We start from the raw sequence: 15,640 nt of genomic DNA on the forward strand, positions 1-15,640 counted from the left end.
AGGGACAGTAGCAGGGGTGGTGGGCAGGAGTGAGCGGATGGCAGGCACTCGGGAGCCACAGGAGGCACAGGGAGAAGGGGACTATGGGGGAGTGGAGTTGCCTCTGCCTCCCCAGGTGAGCGCCCCAAGCTACCCAAACTGGGTCCAGAGCAGCACCCGAGGGCTGTGGAGACAGCAGCTGCCTCAGGCCAGTGCCCCAGCCTGAGCTCATCAGCACCGGGGCCCGGGAGCCGCTGCTGTACTGGAGCTGCCCATGGCCCCTGCAGCCTCCCAGAGGCCAGGAAGGCATCGCAGCCACCCCGCACCAGGACATGGTGCAAGAGGGAGGTCAGGAAATGCTCTGGAGCAGGGAGCAAACAGGGGTGGATGGCAGCCTCCCCAGCTTGGTAAAACCACAAGTGCTCCCCAGGCACGGAAACAGACCCAAGGGTGGGTGTCCATCCACAGCAAGAGTCCTGAAAGAAGGAGTTGGCTGTGCCATAACAGAAGCTGGTGAGTGCCAGGACCTGCAGGCGAGGCTGAAAACCTGGGACCAGGAGCGCCGTCAGTGGCATTCTAGTCTGGAAGCTGGCAGGCCTGAGATCCCACAAGAGCTGCAGTTGGTGTCCAAGTCAAAGCAGGAGAACTCTGAGGTCCCGATGCAAAGGCGATCAGGCCAGAAGCAGGTTCTACCTTTCTAGTCCACCAGGCCTTCAACTGCTTGGGCGTGGCCCACTCACTTTCTAGAGGACCATCTGCTCTATCTACTCTAGAGACTGAAGTGTGAATCTGGTACAGGGGTATACCGGAGTGCAGAAACCCTTTCCTGGAAGCATCCAAGTAATGTTTGGCCGGCTATCTTGTTACTCTGTGGCCCGTCCTGCTGATACATAAAATTGACCATCACAGACTGTTTAAAACGTGAACTGAGGGTTCCCATCCTTGATGACGGTTTTACAGAGGCAAGGAAAACTCTAGCAAGCAGGGAGTCCTGTTCCTGGCTGTCAGGAGCCCAGGCCTCGCCAGGAATCTAAACCAAGGTGAAACACAAGCTCCTGTGCCAGCCAGGAGACTTGCAGGTGCCAGCATCTGCTCCCAGGCCAGGCAGGATGGGTACTCCCTGCAAACATGCACACATGTACACACGTGCACACTCACCATGTACACACATGCATGCATACACATATGCACACACACGTGTGCCCATGCACGCACGCACACAGCCACAGCAGCCGCTGCTGCTGTCCTCAGCACTTCGAGGCCCCATCTTGAACACATTAACCACTGCTCACCCCGGCTGGAGGAGATTACATTTTCCACAGAGAGAGAGGGAAAGAAAAGGCCCCACTAAAGAAATAGTCTGTCCTTTGTTCCCTGAGCGCTGAGCCACTCAGGCACCCCCTCCGGAAGCCCCATCCCATTTCAGAGAAAGGGACATGAGCCAGGAGAGAAGTGGGCTGAAGGGCCTGGAGTGTATGGGAAGGAGCGGGGTGGGGACAGGACAGGGGACAGAGCAGCCAGGGGTCTGCAGGAACAGCCTGGCTGGCCTTGGCTGGCTGCCCTCTCCCCATGCCAGGCCAGCCCATCCCCTCTGTGCAGCTCATGACATCCACGTTCCAAGCTCAGTTGCACGCGCTGCCTGGCTGCCCTGCTGACCCGACCCCAGTGCTCTTCAGACCTCCAAGCCCCACTCCCCAGAGTTCAAGGATGATCAGTGATCGCGCAGATCAGATCGAGGCACAGGCTTTGCAGATTTGGCCACACACTGGCAGGGAGGGAACCGAGCCTGCTCCTCCTCACGCTTCCTTGCTGGCCCGGCCAGCCTCTGGCTCAAGCCTCCTCCAGAAGCAGGCCCTGCCCTGGGGGAGGCCCTTCCTCCCTCCTCAGCACCCCACCGACACTAGTTCATGGTCTCCCACTTCCACCTGCTGCCGGCAGCCCAACGGCTCACCCTTTCCTTACCAGGCACGGCCAGTAGAAGCCTGACTGAGTCCTGAGTCCTGGCCCCGGCTTCAGGGCTGCCCTCCCTCCCAGGCTTGGGTGAGCCCTGGCAGGGGAGGCAGCACACCGTGCAGCAGTGCCTCTGCATGCTGGGCCCTGCCCTTCCCTGCCCTGCCCTGCACCCTGGACCCCTGCATCTCCCTGCCCTGAACCTTGGGCCCCTGCCCCTCCCTGCCCCTCCCTGCCCCTCCCTGCCCCTGGCTCATGACGCCCCTTCCAAGGCTGCCAGAGGAAGTTGCCCTCCAAGGCTTCTGGTCTCCAGGCCAGATACCAGGTGACCAGAAACATTTGGAGTGCAGGAGCCCCTCTCTGAGGGGCTGCTGCAAGTAGGGTACACAGGGGACAAAAAGGTGTCTGTTCCTCAAGGCCAGGCTAGGGGCAGCTTTCTGCCTTCAGTTAAGCAAGGAGGAGACATCACGGTACCAGCAGCTCTGCCAAGCTAGGGGACACAGGTCCTCTGTGCCTACAGCGTTTAGTCGCCATGTGTTTCTTATTGTGATTTATGAGCTTTCTAAAGGCAATTATGTGCCTTTTTTGTCTTGTGTACCCTAAACACTAGGGTGTTTCCAGTTACAAATACCTGCAAACTTGAGTCAACCAGATCTTTACATAAAAAGGTAGTTATTGTCCATGTATCTTTAAAGGTCAGCAATAGTATGGGCTTCAGGTATAGTTTGACCAGGGCCTCAGACTGTCACCAGAACTTGATTTCCTTCTGATGCTTCTCTCATCCTTCCCTGCTCTGTGTGTCGGCTTCCATGACCCAGCCTCAAAATGTGGCTGCCAATAGTCCCGGCATTTATATTCACCCAAAGAGGTCGGCATGGTTCCGGCAGCCCTGAGAGTCACTGTGAGTGGGGTGACTTGGTGACCTGTTGTAACTGGAAGGTAAAACTGACCCAACCTATGAGCTCCATCCCTGGAACCAGGACTAGAAACAGACTTCCCAGGTCTCTAACTAAACCCAGACTGGAAATCAACAGGAGCACCACATCAGAAGTAGGACCGTCCAGGAGCACGGCTTAGGTTTGACCTGAGCAGGAGGATTGCTAATATTTAAAATGCAGGTCCACCCTGGTACTCTGGTATAATTTGCATATAAATGTACACAAAGAGTCAGGATACTGGGCATTTTCTTTCTAAAAGCAGATTTCAAAGGTTTGGGGACTGAACTGTCTTGAACAATGAAACCGAGGGTCAGCAGAATTCAGGGTGAGCCTGGCAGGGCTCTGAAAAGAGAGGACATGGGATAGCGTCAGGGCCCCCTAGCCCTGTCCTGTGGGGGCCCAGAGCCCAGCATCAGCGAGGCCAGGTCCGGACTTCCTGTGCCACGTCCTCCATCAGCCTCGCATCATCGGTGCCTCCCTCCCCTCCCTCCTCATCCCCTCCCCCTCCTTCTCCTCCTCCCCTCCCCCTTCCTCCTCTCCTCCTCCTGCTCAGCAAGGCCCTGCTTAGATGGTGGCTGCCAGGGAAGGGGCCCAGGGCTGTGGCCAGTGTGCCCTCCTCACTGTGCCCCATGGGAAGCCGTGGGGAACCCACAGCCAGTGACTCACAGCACACAGTGGCTGACAGCTGCCAGGACCCCTGGGGCCGGCCGTGCTGCCTGTGCCTGCAGCAGAGGGTCAGAGGCCATCAGGCCTAAGCCCGAGGATGGCTGCTTAACGCCAAGGCCACTGTGGGTGGCAGGGGCTGCCAGACCCCAGGAGCAGCCTGGCTCCTGCTGTGGTGGCCTGAACATTTTCCTTGCATGGTGGCAGATACTCCCGAATCACTCACCCCAAACCTCAAGCCCAGCAGGTGCACGTGATGCCTGGCCCTGAGCTGACCGGCCTGAGCTGATTAGGCTCCCCACCTGACAAGCAGATGCAGGCTGCAGATGTGAGAGGCTTCCTGTGGTAGCCCTTGGGCCTGGGCAGGGAAAGAGTCTGAATCCCATTTCACAACCAAGTAAAGCAATATCTGCAGAGTTGACTGCTGGAGGGCGTTTGCTAGGATCCACTCGGAAACCCAGCCTGGTGCTGTGTCTGTAATCCCAGCACTTGGGAGGCTGAGGCAGGATGATCACTGTGAGTTCAAGGCCAGCCTGAACAAAGCTCTGTCTGGAAAGCACCCCATCCAGCTGAGTGCCCAGGAGGGGACATCCCTCAGGAGGACATGGTCGTGTGCCAGATGGACCGTGAAAACCAGAGCTGTTAGAGCTGCAAACTTGAAGACTGAGCTTTTGCGCAGATCTTTCCATTTCTCTCTCCCTCCCTCCTTTCTGGAAAGAACCAAGCAGCCCTGGCCCCACAGTCACACCCAGAAATTAAGTAGCCGAAAAGCACGTTGTCTAGACAAACAGATTTTATGGGTCCAATTAATTCCTGCCAGTCAAAAATAGCCATGCTTAATAAGAGGCTGTATTTAGAATCTGTCATTAGCTGCTCCCTGTGGGACAAACCTCAACTCAGATTCCACAGACTCCTCCTCTCACTCGGAGGCCTGTGGACCGCTATGTGGCACCGGGCTTTTTTGAGTACCATGGCCACAAGAAGCCAGCAAAGTCCTGGGTGGCTTGAGCCGCAGGCTTAAGTCAGAGAGCAAGTAGACACCTTTCCTCTGGGTCATGTGGCCAGGCATGGGCGGCTTAACCGGCTCCCAAATGCCTTACCGGTCCCTGTGTCCCCAGCTCCGCTGTCTTTCCTGCACCCCTGATCCAGAGGTCTCTAGGTCTGTTATGGAGTGTGGGCCCCCATTACAGTACCGCTGTCCCCGAAAAGAGACACTAGATTGGTTGGTCGGTTGATTGGTTTGTTGGAGACAAAATTTCACTATGTAGCCCAGGCTAGCCTTGACTTGATGGCAACCCTCCTGCCTCAGCCTCCCGTGCACTGGAGTGGCGGAAGTGCACCACCACACCTGGCAAGAGCATCGATTTTGAGTCACCATTATTAGCCCAGAGGGCAGACAAGGCAAGTCCCTGGGGACTCAGGACATAGCCAAGTGCCATGTGTCTGTAATCCCAGCACTTGGATGCTGCCGATGGATGGCCAGGCTCCCGAAGCCGCTTCGAGCCACCTCTGAGGGTGCTGTCCCCAGTGTGGGTACGGGGTGTGCAGGCGGTGCTCTCGGGGCTCTCCAGGCGGCGGCCAAACTCTCCCTGGTTTCAAGGGAGCTGAGCCAAGCCACAGCCCAAGGGTCACCGACTTTTCCTCCCTGGAGACCAGCAGGACTCAGCCTTCCAGAGGAAAAGAGCCAAGCTAGAAATACAAGACATCGTGACTGTCTACCTGCCCTCTGTCACTATGGCAAAGGACAGCGTTACCCCAGTCGCATCACAGCCCCCTTCTCTTTTTTTTTTTTTAATTTTATTTTATTTAAGAGGAAAAAGAGAAAAACACAAAACAAAACAAAGCAGTGTAAGGTTACACATAATACAGAACTACAAAAAAAAAAAAAAACATAACAGTAAGAAATCACCTGTTAATAGATTACATATTATCATCTTGGAAATAGTTGCTCAAATCACAGTATCAAAGAATACAAAGTAGACATTCAAACAGAGAGACTGCAAACAGCTGTGTTCAATGATCCAAAAACATTAATATAGTCAGCTATTTAACACCCCTAAACACACTTGCTGTTATATCCGTTAGAGCTCTTTTTTTTTTTCCTCCCTCTCTTTTTTACAACAAAATTTACACATTTTGGATTTTATTACTCCTTAGTTCTTATTACTTTTTTTGGGGGGGGGAGAGAATAAAGTCAAATATGGCAAAACAAAGCTGTCAGTCAAAACCAAGGATAGACATAGCACATGATGTAGAACAGAGTACAAGGTTATTAACAATGGTTATCAACGTTGTCTCTTGTTTCCTTAAAAAGAATTGTCTATCTCATTAGATATTATAAAGTTGGGCAAAACAGTAGAGAACAAGACCAATAAAACTTAGGCATTGTGAACATTACAGGACTTCCAAAGGAGACAATAGTCAAACCAGAACGGGCATCTTAGTGAATCTTATTGCCTTCAAAGTAGTTGCCTATACCCTCAGACTTGATACTATCGCACAGAATGGAACAGAGTCTAATCAGTCAAAACAAGATCGTGGGAGTATTACAGGACTTCAAAACAAGTTAATAGGAAATCAAAAAGAGTTACTATTATATATCCTAATTTTTTTAATTTTTCCCTTAATTAAAAAAAACATAAGAAATAACTAAATAATTTTTTTAAAGAATAGTAGTTACCATAGTGTCTGTCTTTTTCCTTGAAATATTTGAATAAAACTTCATATACTATAGCTTCAAATATTTCCATATCAAGAAGCCCAGAATAAAGCCTTTCTAATTAATAAGTGAAAATTTTATAAGGCTTCAAGGCCACATAATGGGGAATCATGATTACCACATATTTTTATATATTTGAATCATTATTTACATTAGGGAAACTATTTGGTATTCATACATGTGAGATTGATTTATTTCACTTATGAGTATGGTCTCAAGCTGCGCCCATTTATTGATAAATATCTCAATGTGATCCTTCTTTATAGCTGAATAATACTCCATTGTATAGAAATACCACACCTTTTTTATCCATTCCTCAGTTGATGGACACTTGGGTTGTTTCTAAGATCTGGCGATTACAAATTGTGCTGCTGTAAACATAGGTGCACATATATCACTGTGGTATGATGCTTTCAGTTCTTCTGGGAATATGCGTAGAAGTGGAATAGCTGGAATAAATGGGATTTCCAATCCCAACTTTTTGAGAAATCTCCAGACAGACCTCCACAAAGGCTGTACCAGTCTACACTCCCACCAACAGTGCAGGAGAGTTCTTTGTCCCCACAGCCTCTCCAGCATTTGTTGTTGTTGGTTTTCTTGATCCTGGCCATTCTTTCAGGAGTGAGATGGTATCTCAGTGTGGTTTTAATTTGCATTTCTCTAGTGACCAATGATGATGAACATTTTTTCATGTATTTATTTGCCATTTGCATTTCTTCATCTGAGAAGTGTGTATTCATCTCAGATGCCCATTTTTGAATTGGATCTTTGAATTTTGGGGGTCTGAGTTTTTTTAATTCTTTATATGTGTTAGACAAGAGTTCCTTGTCTGAGAGAGAGTTCACTAAAATCTTTTCCCAGTTTGTGGGTTTTCTTTTCACGATGCTGGAGATTTCTTTTGACATGCAGAAACTTTTTAATAAGAAGTGGTCCCAGTTATTGATTCTGGGAAGTATTTCCCGTGCGGTTTGGGTCCTGTTCATGAATTCTCTACCTACTCCTATGTCTCCAAGGTTTCTACCCAATTTGTCTTCCAATAGATTTAGTGTTTCTATTTTAATATTCAGATCTTTGACCCATTTAGATTTTAATTTAGTACATGGTGATAGACATGGGTCTAGCTTTAGTTTTCGGCAAATGGAGAGCCAGTTTTTCCAGCACCATTTATTAAAGAGACTGTCGTCCTTCCAGTGAACCTGCTTGGCTCCTTTATCAAAGATAAGGTGGTTGAATGTGTTTGTAGTTGTGGTTGTATCTTCTAATCTATTCCATTGATCTTCAGCTCTGTTTTGATTCCAATACCATGTTGATTTTACTACTGTTGCTTTGTAATATAATTTCAAGTCAGGGATTGTGATGCCTCCTGCTTTGTCTTTGCTGCTTAGAATTGCCTTTGCGATTCTAGGTCTCTTCTGGTTCCAGATGAAATTTAGGAGTGATTTCTCTAGATCTATAAGGTATGTTGATGGTATTTCTATTGGGATTGCATTGAATCTATATAAGAGTTTTGGGAGAATAGCCATCTTCACAATGTTTGGTCTTCCTATCCATGAGCAAGGGATGTCTTTCCATTTTCTGAGATCATCTTCAATTTCCTTTTTCAGTGTATTATAGTTTTCACTGTATAAGTCTTTCACTTCTTTCGTAAGAGTAATTCCTAAATATTTCATTTTTTTGCTTGCTAATGTGAATAGTCCAGTTTCTCTTATTTCCCTCTCTGTGATTTTGTTGTTTGTGTATAGGAATGCTATTGATTTCTGAGTATTGATTTTGTATCCAGCCACATTACTGAATTTATTTATTGTATCTAAGAGTCTTTCAATGGAGTTTAGGGGATCTTCTATGTAGAGTATCATGTCATCTGCAAACAATGATAACTTAACTTCTTCTTTTCCTATCTTTACCCCTTTTATTTCTCTTTCTTGCCTAATTGCTCTGGCTAGTACTTCCAGTACTATGTTAAATAGGAGTGGTGATAAAGGACATCCTTGTCTTGTGCCTGATTTTAAAGTAAAGGCTTTCAATTTTTGGCCATTTAGTATGATGCTGGCTGTTGGTTTGTCATAAATGGCCTTTATTATATTGAGGTAAAGACCATCTATTCCAATTTTCTGTAAAGTTTTTATCATGAATAAATGTTGGACCTTATCGAAGGCTTTTTCTGCATCTATAGAAATGATCATGTGATTCTTATTTTTGGCTTTATTGATATGGTGGATTACATTTATTGATTTGCGTATGTTGAAACATCCTTGCATTCCTGGGATGAATCCCACTTGGTCATGGTGTATAATCTTCTTGATGATTTGCTGCATCCTATTTGCCAATATTTTATTGAGGATTTTTGCATCTGTGTTCATTAGGGAGATCGGTCTATAGTTGTCTTTTTTAGTTGGGTCTTTCTCAGGTTTTGGTACTAGAGTAATATTTGCTTCCAGGAATGACTTAGGAAGGATTGCTTCCCTTTCAATTTCATTGAATAGTTTGAGGAGTGTCGGCATTAGGTCTTCTTTGTATTTCTTGTAGAATTCTGCAGTGAATCCATCTGGGCCTGGGCTCTTCTTGGTGGGTAAGGACTTAATTACATTTTCAATTTCAGTAACAGAGATTGGGTTATTCAACAGTTTTACATCCTCTTGATCTAGCTTTGGCACTTCATATGCTTCTAAGAATCTGTCTATTTCTTCTGTGTTATCAAACTTTTGAGAGTAGAGGTTTTCGAAATAGGTGTTGATGATCGTCTGTATTTCTATTGGGTCTGTAGTGATTTCTCCTTTTTCATTTCTTATTGCATGAATTTGAGCTTTTTCTTCCCTTTTTAAAATAAGGTTGGCTAGGGGCTTATCGATTTTATTTATTCTTTCAAAGAACCAACTCTTTGATTCGTTGATTCTTTGGATTGTTTTCTTAGTCTCTATTGCATTGATTTCTGCTCTGATTTTTATAATTTCCTCTCTTCTTTTGGCTTTGGGCTTGACTTGCTCTTCTTTTTCTAGCTGTTTGAGGTGTAGCATCAAGTTATTTATTTGTATTCGTTCTGTTTTCCTGATGTGGGAACTCAGTGCAATAAATTTTCCTCTCAGGACGGCTTTCATTGCATTCCACAGATTCCAGTAAGTTGTACCTGCATTTTCATTTTCTTTTAGGTATTGTTTGATTTCTTCTTTAATTTCTTCTGTGACCCACTGATTACTCAAGAGTGTATTATTCAGTTTCCATGTGTTTGTGGGACTTTTGCAGTATCTTTTATCATTAATTTCTAATTTCAGAGCGCTATGATCCAATAATATGCAAGGGATGATTTCAGCTCTTTTGCACTTGTTTAAATATGTTCTGTGAGCTAATATATGGTCTATTTTAGAAAATGATCCATGTACTGCTGAGAAGAATGTGTATTCTGATGTTGTTGGGTGGAACATTCTGTATATATCTATCAAACCCATTTGTTCACAGGTATGATTCAGTTCTGTTATTTCTTTGCTCATTTTCTGTCTGGTTGATCTGTCCCTTGGTGTCAATGGCGTATTAAGGTCTCCTGTTACAATTGTGTTACTGATAATTTGAGTTTTCATTTCTGTTAATAATTGTTTTATATAACTGGGTGCTCTGGAGTTTGGTGCGTATATATTTAAGATAGTTATCTCTTCCTCTTGGAGTTTTCCCCTTACGAGTATGTAGTGACCTTCTTTATCCTTTATGGTCATTGTTGGTTTAAAGTTCACATTGTCTGCAAACAGAATGGCTACTCCTTCCTTTTTTTGGATTCCTGCTGCATGAAGAATTGTTTTCCATCCTTTGACTTTCAGTCTGTGAGTATCCTTCTGTGTTAGATGGGTTTCCTGTAAACAGCATATGGTTGGATTTTGTTTCTTGATCCATTCTGCTAGTCTGTTTCTTTTGATTGGTGCATTGAGACCATTTACATTAATGGTTATTATTGTTAAATGTTGGTTAATTGTAGGAATGTTATCTCTCTGCTGTTGCATCTTTATCTTTCTGTTCTGTTTAATTATTTGCTTTGCTTAGTGGTTTTTTCCTTTGTGTATCTAAACTGTCTTTCAATATTTTTGCAGGGTTGGTTTGGTGTTCATGAAGTTCTTCAGCTGTTCTTTGTCATGGAAGTATCGTATTTCACCATCTATTTTGAATGATAGTTTTGCAGGATATATCAGTCTAGGTTGGAAATCATTTTGCTTTAGGATCTGGAATACTTCACTCCATGCTCTTCTTGACTTTATCGTTTGTGCTGAGAAGTCTGCTGTGATTCTGATAGGTTTTCCTTTATAAGTGATCTGTCTTTTCTCTCTGACAGCTTTTAATAATCTATTCTTGTGTTGGATTTCTGGGATGGTGATTATTATATGTCTGAGTGTAGTTTTATTTTGGTTATGACTATTTGGAGTTCTATATGCTTCACTGATCCTGATGTCAGTTTCTGATCTCATGCTTGGGAAATTTTCAGCTATTACTTCTCTAAATATCCTCTTGATATCCTTTATGTTGTCTCCTTCTTTTTCATTAATCCCTATCATTCTTATGTTATTCTTCTTTGCATCGTCTTGCAGTTGTTGAATTGTTGTTTCCTGATTCCTTGTTATTTTTAAAAGATCTTTCCTTTCCTGTTCACTAGCTGCAATCCTGTCTTCAAGGTCTGAAATTCTATCTTCACTTTCATTAAGGTGGTTTTTACAACTTTCAGTGGAGTTTTTTATTTCCTGTATATCTCTGTGCATCTGCATTATGTATTCTGTTTGTTTCTTATATTGCTCATCTAGGGATTCTATCTTTTTGTTTAGTTCCTCCAATTTTTTATCTGTGTTTTCTTTAGATATATTTAGAATCTCTTTCATTTCTTTTATCATTTCTTCTTTTATCTGGGAAATTATTTCGAGTTTGAATTTCTTTAAAGCTTCCTGGAGTTGCTTGTCAACTTCAGTAGCTATTGTGTCTGATATATGAGGTGGATGGGATATATTTTCTTCTAAATACACTCCTCCTAGGGTTTCCTGAGATGAGCTGGCGGTTTGAGGTTGTAATTTGGTCTTTCGTTTTGTCATTTTCCTATATTTCTGTGTTTCAAGTGTTATTTGAAAGCTTCCTCAGGATCTGTTGAAAATCCCCTTCTATGTTTGCAGCTACTGAGACTCTGGCACCACGCTACCCCAAGCCATTGGGCCTGCAGAACCAGTGGCCCTCCTCTGCTTGTTCAGAACTCCGCAGTTCCAGACAAGCTGGGCCTCAGGGACACTGTGTGCCCCTTGGAAGCTCCACAGCTCTTCAATCGCAGCCGGGTTAGGGTACTCACCACAGGCCGCAGTGCCTCAGGAGCCTGTGATCCCTCCCTGCTTGCAGAGATATCCACAGTCCTCCAGACAAAGGAAGGGGCTTCTGCAGGCACTCCAGATCCGCCCAGCTCCTCCTCTGCACACCAATGGCTAGGTGCGGCTGGGCTCGGGGGATAGTGTAGGCCCGCCCACCCGTCGGGAGCTCAGCAGACCTCCAAGTGTAGCCAGGATGGGGAGGCGGATGTAGTGGCCTCTAACCCACTGCTCCACTTCACTGCACCCGGAAGCCTGGGGGGTCCGGAACAGTCTGAGATTTGGGCAGAGTGTGCTGGGCACTCACCACAGGCCGAGGTGCCTCAGGAACCTGCGATCCCTCCCTGCTTGCAGAGATATTCAGTCCTCCAGACAAAGGAAGGGGCTTCTGCAGGCACTCCAGATCCGCCCAGCTCCTCCTCTGCACCGGATAGACAGTCTTACCGAGAGATAGGGATAGGTGAGCGAGTTTTTGGAGGTTTCAGTCCACACTCAGTTGGCTCCAAGGCAGGCAGGCATGGCTGGGTCGCAGTTCATGGCGGCTGCAAAAAACTCAGCCCCCTTCTCATTTTGAAGATACTTGTGCCATCATTATTGCTGCTTTCCAAAGCAGCTCTGGGCGTTCTCTTTCACCAGTGTCTTTAGCTGCTGCTGTGGCTCTCGGATTCAAAACGCCTGACCTTTCTCCACTGATTTGCTTGGGGGAAGAGCGGGAAGTGGCCTGGTGCCAGATCCGTGGAGGTGGTGAGGACACGCTTCAATGTTTCACCAGCCTCGCCTCGCCTTTGCAGGGCTCTCGGAAGCAGCTTCGAAGTATTTCTGATGGTGCTTTCTAAAGACATGCATGAAAGAGCACGTCCAGAGCTGCTGCAGAAAGCAGCAGAAACCATGGGATGCGTTTGTTTGCATCGAGGGGAAGATTTCATGGGGAATGGGTGGTGATGTGTCTCTTACTGTAGGAAGTTTTTAATTTAAACGCTATAGATTTTGATGCACACACAGGTACACAAACACACCCAGGGCTACCTCTCCGTCACCCCTCAGCTCTGCACCTGGCCCTACCCTCAGCCAGGAAGGAGCACATCCCCCACCACCTGTGCTGTCCTCTCTTCCTCCACAGGCTGGTTGTGGGTGCCCCACTGGAAACCAATGGTCACCAGAAGACAGGAGACATTTACAAGTGTCCTGTGATCCAGGGCAACTGCACCAAACTCAACCTTGGTAAGTGGCCATCAGCCTTGTGCCTGTCTGGTGCAGAGGGATCCTGCCCATATCCATATCCAGGTATCCACAGGGTGGCACAGCTGATGTCCCCCCCCCATTTTACAGATGAGAAAATCGAGGCCACAGAGAGGCAGCAACTTGCCCGTAGCTGTATAATTTTCCAGGCAGCAGCCAGGGTTCCCAGCCAAGTCTCCAGGGTGCCCAGTTTGACTCTACCTCCAATTAATGTGGAGAGAAAAATCCTCTCCCGGTTTCCACCTGATTGGGAACCAGAACAGCAGCAGCTGACCTGGTTGTTTTGTAGACAGTGTCCACCCCAAGCCCGGTGCCAGTTAAGGGCTCCCAACCACTGGATCACACGATACCTACTCGTATGCCAGGCATGGAGGTGCTAACCTGCAAGCCCCGTTCTCAGGACATTGAGGGAGGAGGGTCTCGGCAAGCTCGAGGCCAGCCTGGGCCTCCCTGGGCCCAGCATGTGGCCGCCAGCTGTGGGTCTCGTGGGTGGGGAGGTCGAGCCAGCGCTGTGGGGCCCAGGCTTCACTGAGCAGAGCGTGCAGAGCAGGATCCTGGCCAGGGCTCCTCGCCCTGCTGCCTGGTCTCTTTGCTGTGTGTGTCCAGGCCCCACTCGCCACCCCCTCTAGCTGGGCCTTGCACATGTGTGGAGTGATGGGACCCTTTGGTCCCAGAGTGCTGTGGGAATGCTCAGAGAGCAGGAGCCACGGCTGTGCTAGGAGGGGACAGTAGTGAGGAGACAAATTACAAAACGGGTTCATGGCAGGTGGGGATAAATGCTGAGACAGAAGCCAGGCAGCTGGGGGTACAGAGGGAAGGAGTCCTCCCCTGGCCCAGTGGCCAGGAAAGACTAACTGGGCAGGTAGCAAATACCTGCAAATGCCTGCTGTGGAGGAGGCTGGTGGTGCAGAGCATCTGCAAAGACCCTGACGTAGGACCAAGTTTGCTCTATTGGGGAACATGGATAAGGGCACTGTGGTTGATATAGGAGTGCGAGTGGCAGGCGCTGCGCCCAGGGTTCAGGCCAGTCCTGGAGGGGCATGGACACAGAAACAAACATTCAGTTTCCCCTGTTGCCCAGCTTTCAGCACAGAACCCATTTCCACAGAGGGGGACAAGACCTGAAACTCCAGGCAGCATTTCTAAGCTGGGACAGAGGCCCAGGCCACAGCATACAGTAGAAAACCAAGTGGGAAGCCCAGGGCTGGGCGTGCCGAGGGCCTTCCCAGGGCTGAGCAGCACTGCCCAGGACTCCTCCTCTCTCCAGAGAAAGCTAAGACGGTGTCCATCATTCATACCCTAGGCTGAAGGAGTCCACCACTGTGGCCTTCTCCCCACCCTGGATGGAGTCAGAGATCTGAGCCCCGGGGAGGGGCTGGGGGAGGCAGTCAGCGCCTCAGGGACGCAGGCCGCAGCTCTCAGCCTCCCCTGGCCTGTCACGCATCCCAGCCACAGGGGGCTGTGCTGGGCTCCAAGAGGAGCCTTACTAAAAACTGAGGGGATCCAGAGAGAGCAACACCAGGCAGCACCCCACTCAGGACCATCCTGTGCCAGTGCCTGCCAAATGCCTGTCCCCAGGGCCCCTGCTGCATGGGCCTGCTCACCTGCACAGTAGATGCGAATCATTTGGGACTGAGACCCCTGGAAGTCACAGTGCATGCACACGCACACTCTCCTGGCAAACTGTACCTTGACAGTGAGACCCCAGAAACTTCAGCTGAGGTCATTCCTCTGTGGCCCCAGTCAGCCCCCTCCCCACTCCAGCCAGCTGCTGACCCTACTTTGCAAATTTCCCTCTTGGTAGCCGAGACACTTCTGGACGGGGCCTTGTCCCTACAGAAGACACTTGTCAAGTTCCCTGCTCTTTGCCTGTGACAGAGAACCCCTCACGTACACGTGCCTATTTGTCTGAGGCCAGAAAGAAAAGGACCAGGAAGAGCAGGAGCCGGGTGTGGTGGCACACGCCTGTAACCCCAGCACTTTGAGGCAGGAGGAAGCCTAGGCAAGTTATCAAGAGAAACAGAAGAGTGCCGGGAATGTAGCCCAGTGCAAAGGCTCGGTCCCCAGTGCCTCCACCATCACAACACTGCAGAAGCCCTGGGTGGGGCCTGTGAGGGGCTGATGGGGAAGGTGGCTTGAGGGAAGCATAGGAAAGTCCTCAGTGAGTGCCATGTTGAGGGGACACCGAGGAAGTGTTGGGGCTCAGTCCAGGGACTGCTGAGGGAAAAGCTGGGGACCAGGTGATGACAAGTTGGCTGCTCACCTTCTCTGAGCCCAGGCTGTCGACTCCCACATGAGGAAGCGACCACGCCCGGGGACACCGTGGGGCTTGGGCTAGGGCGGGCAGGAGGGGCGCACCTGACTCCTCCCTGCACCCCAGGAAGGGTCACCCTGTCCAACGTGTCAGAGCGCAAGGACAACATGCGTCTGGGCCTCAGCCTCGCCACCAACCCCAAGGACAACAGCTTCCTGGTAAGAGCCCGAGGCCTGTGCTTTCGTCTCCACGGCCTTCCCTGTCAGAAGCATGCAGGTCGCAGCAGGGGAGGAGGAGGAGGAGGAGGAGGAGGAGGAGGAGGAGGAGGAAGAGGAGGAGGAGGAGGAGGAGGAGGCGGTGGTGTTGGGGCTGAGGTGGTAGCGACATTCATTCATTCATTCAGCAATCGGCTCCAAGCACCCAAGGCAGCCCTGGGACTCCACTGCCTGTGGAGCTCCAGCCCAGCTGAGACTCTGGTTGGTGGGGAGAGGGGAAGACATGGGTGCGATGTGGGGACAGAGAGACACCAGTGCCCGAGGTGTCTGTGCCTCACACAGTCTGGACGCAGACTCTGCACACA

The 15,640-nt window shown here is 48.7% G+C and overlaps 1 protein-coding gene across 3 annotated transcripts in view; it reads left to right on the plus strand.

The window, feature by feature from the left end:
- Itga11 (integrin subunit alpha 11) overlaps positions 1-15,640 on the plus strand; it is a 95,654-nt gene that overhangs the window by 42,073 nt on the left and 37,941 nt on the right. For all 3 annotated transcript variants that reach the window (XM_013144020.2, XM_023561683.2, XM_013144022.2), the window contains exons 3-4: positions 12,688-12,788; positions 15,187-15,278. In XM_013144020.2, coding sequence (XP_012999474.1) covers positions 12,688-12,788; positions 15,187-15,278 — 193 coding nt within the window. The remainder of the gene's footprint in view (positions 1-12,687; positions 12,789-15,186; positions 15,279-15,640) is intronic.

Source organism: Cavia porcellus, unplaced genomic scaffold, assembly GCF_034190915.1.
Source record: "Cavia porcellus strain 051 isolate PalLab524CR breed Dunkin Hartley unplaced genomic scaffold, mCavPor4.1 scaffold_10, whole genome shotgun sequence".
In the NCBI taxonomy this organism is placed as follows: Eukaryota; Metazoa; Chordata; class Mammalia; order Rodentia; family Caviidae; genus Cavia; species Cavia porcellus.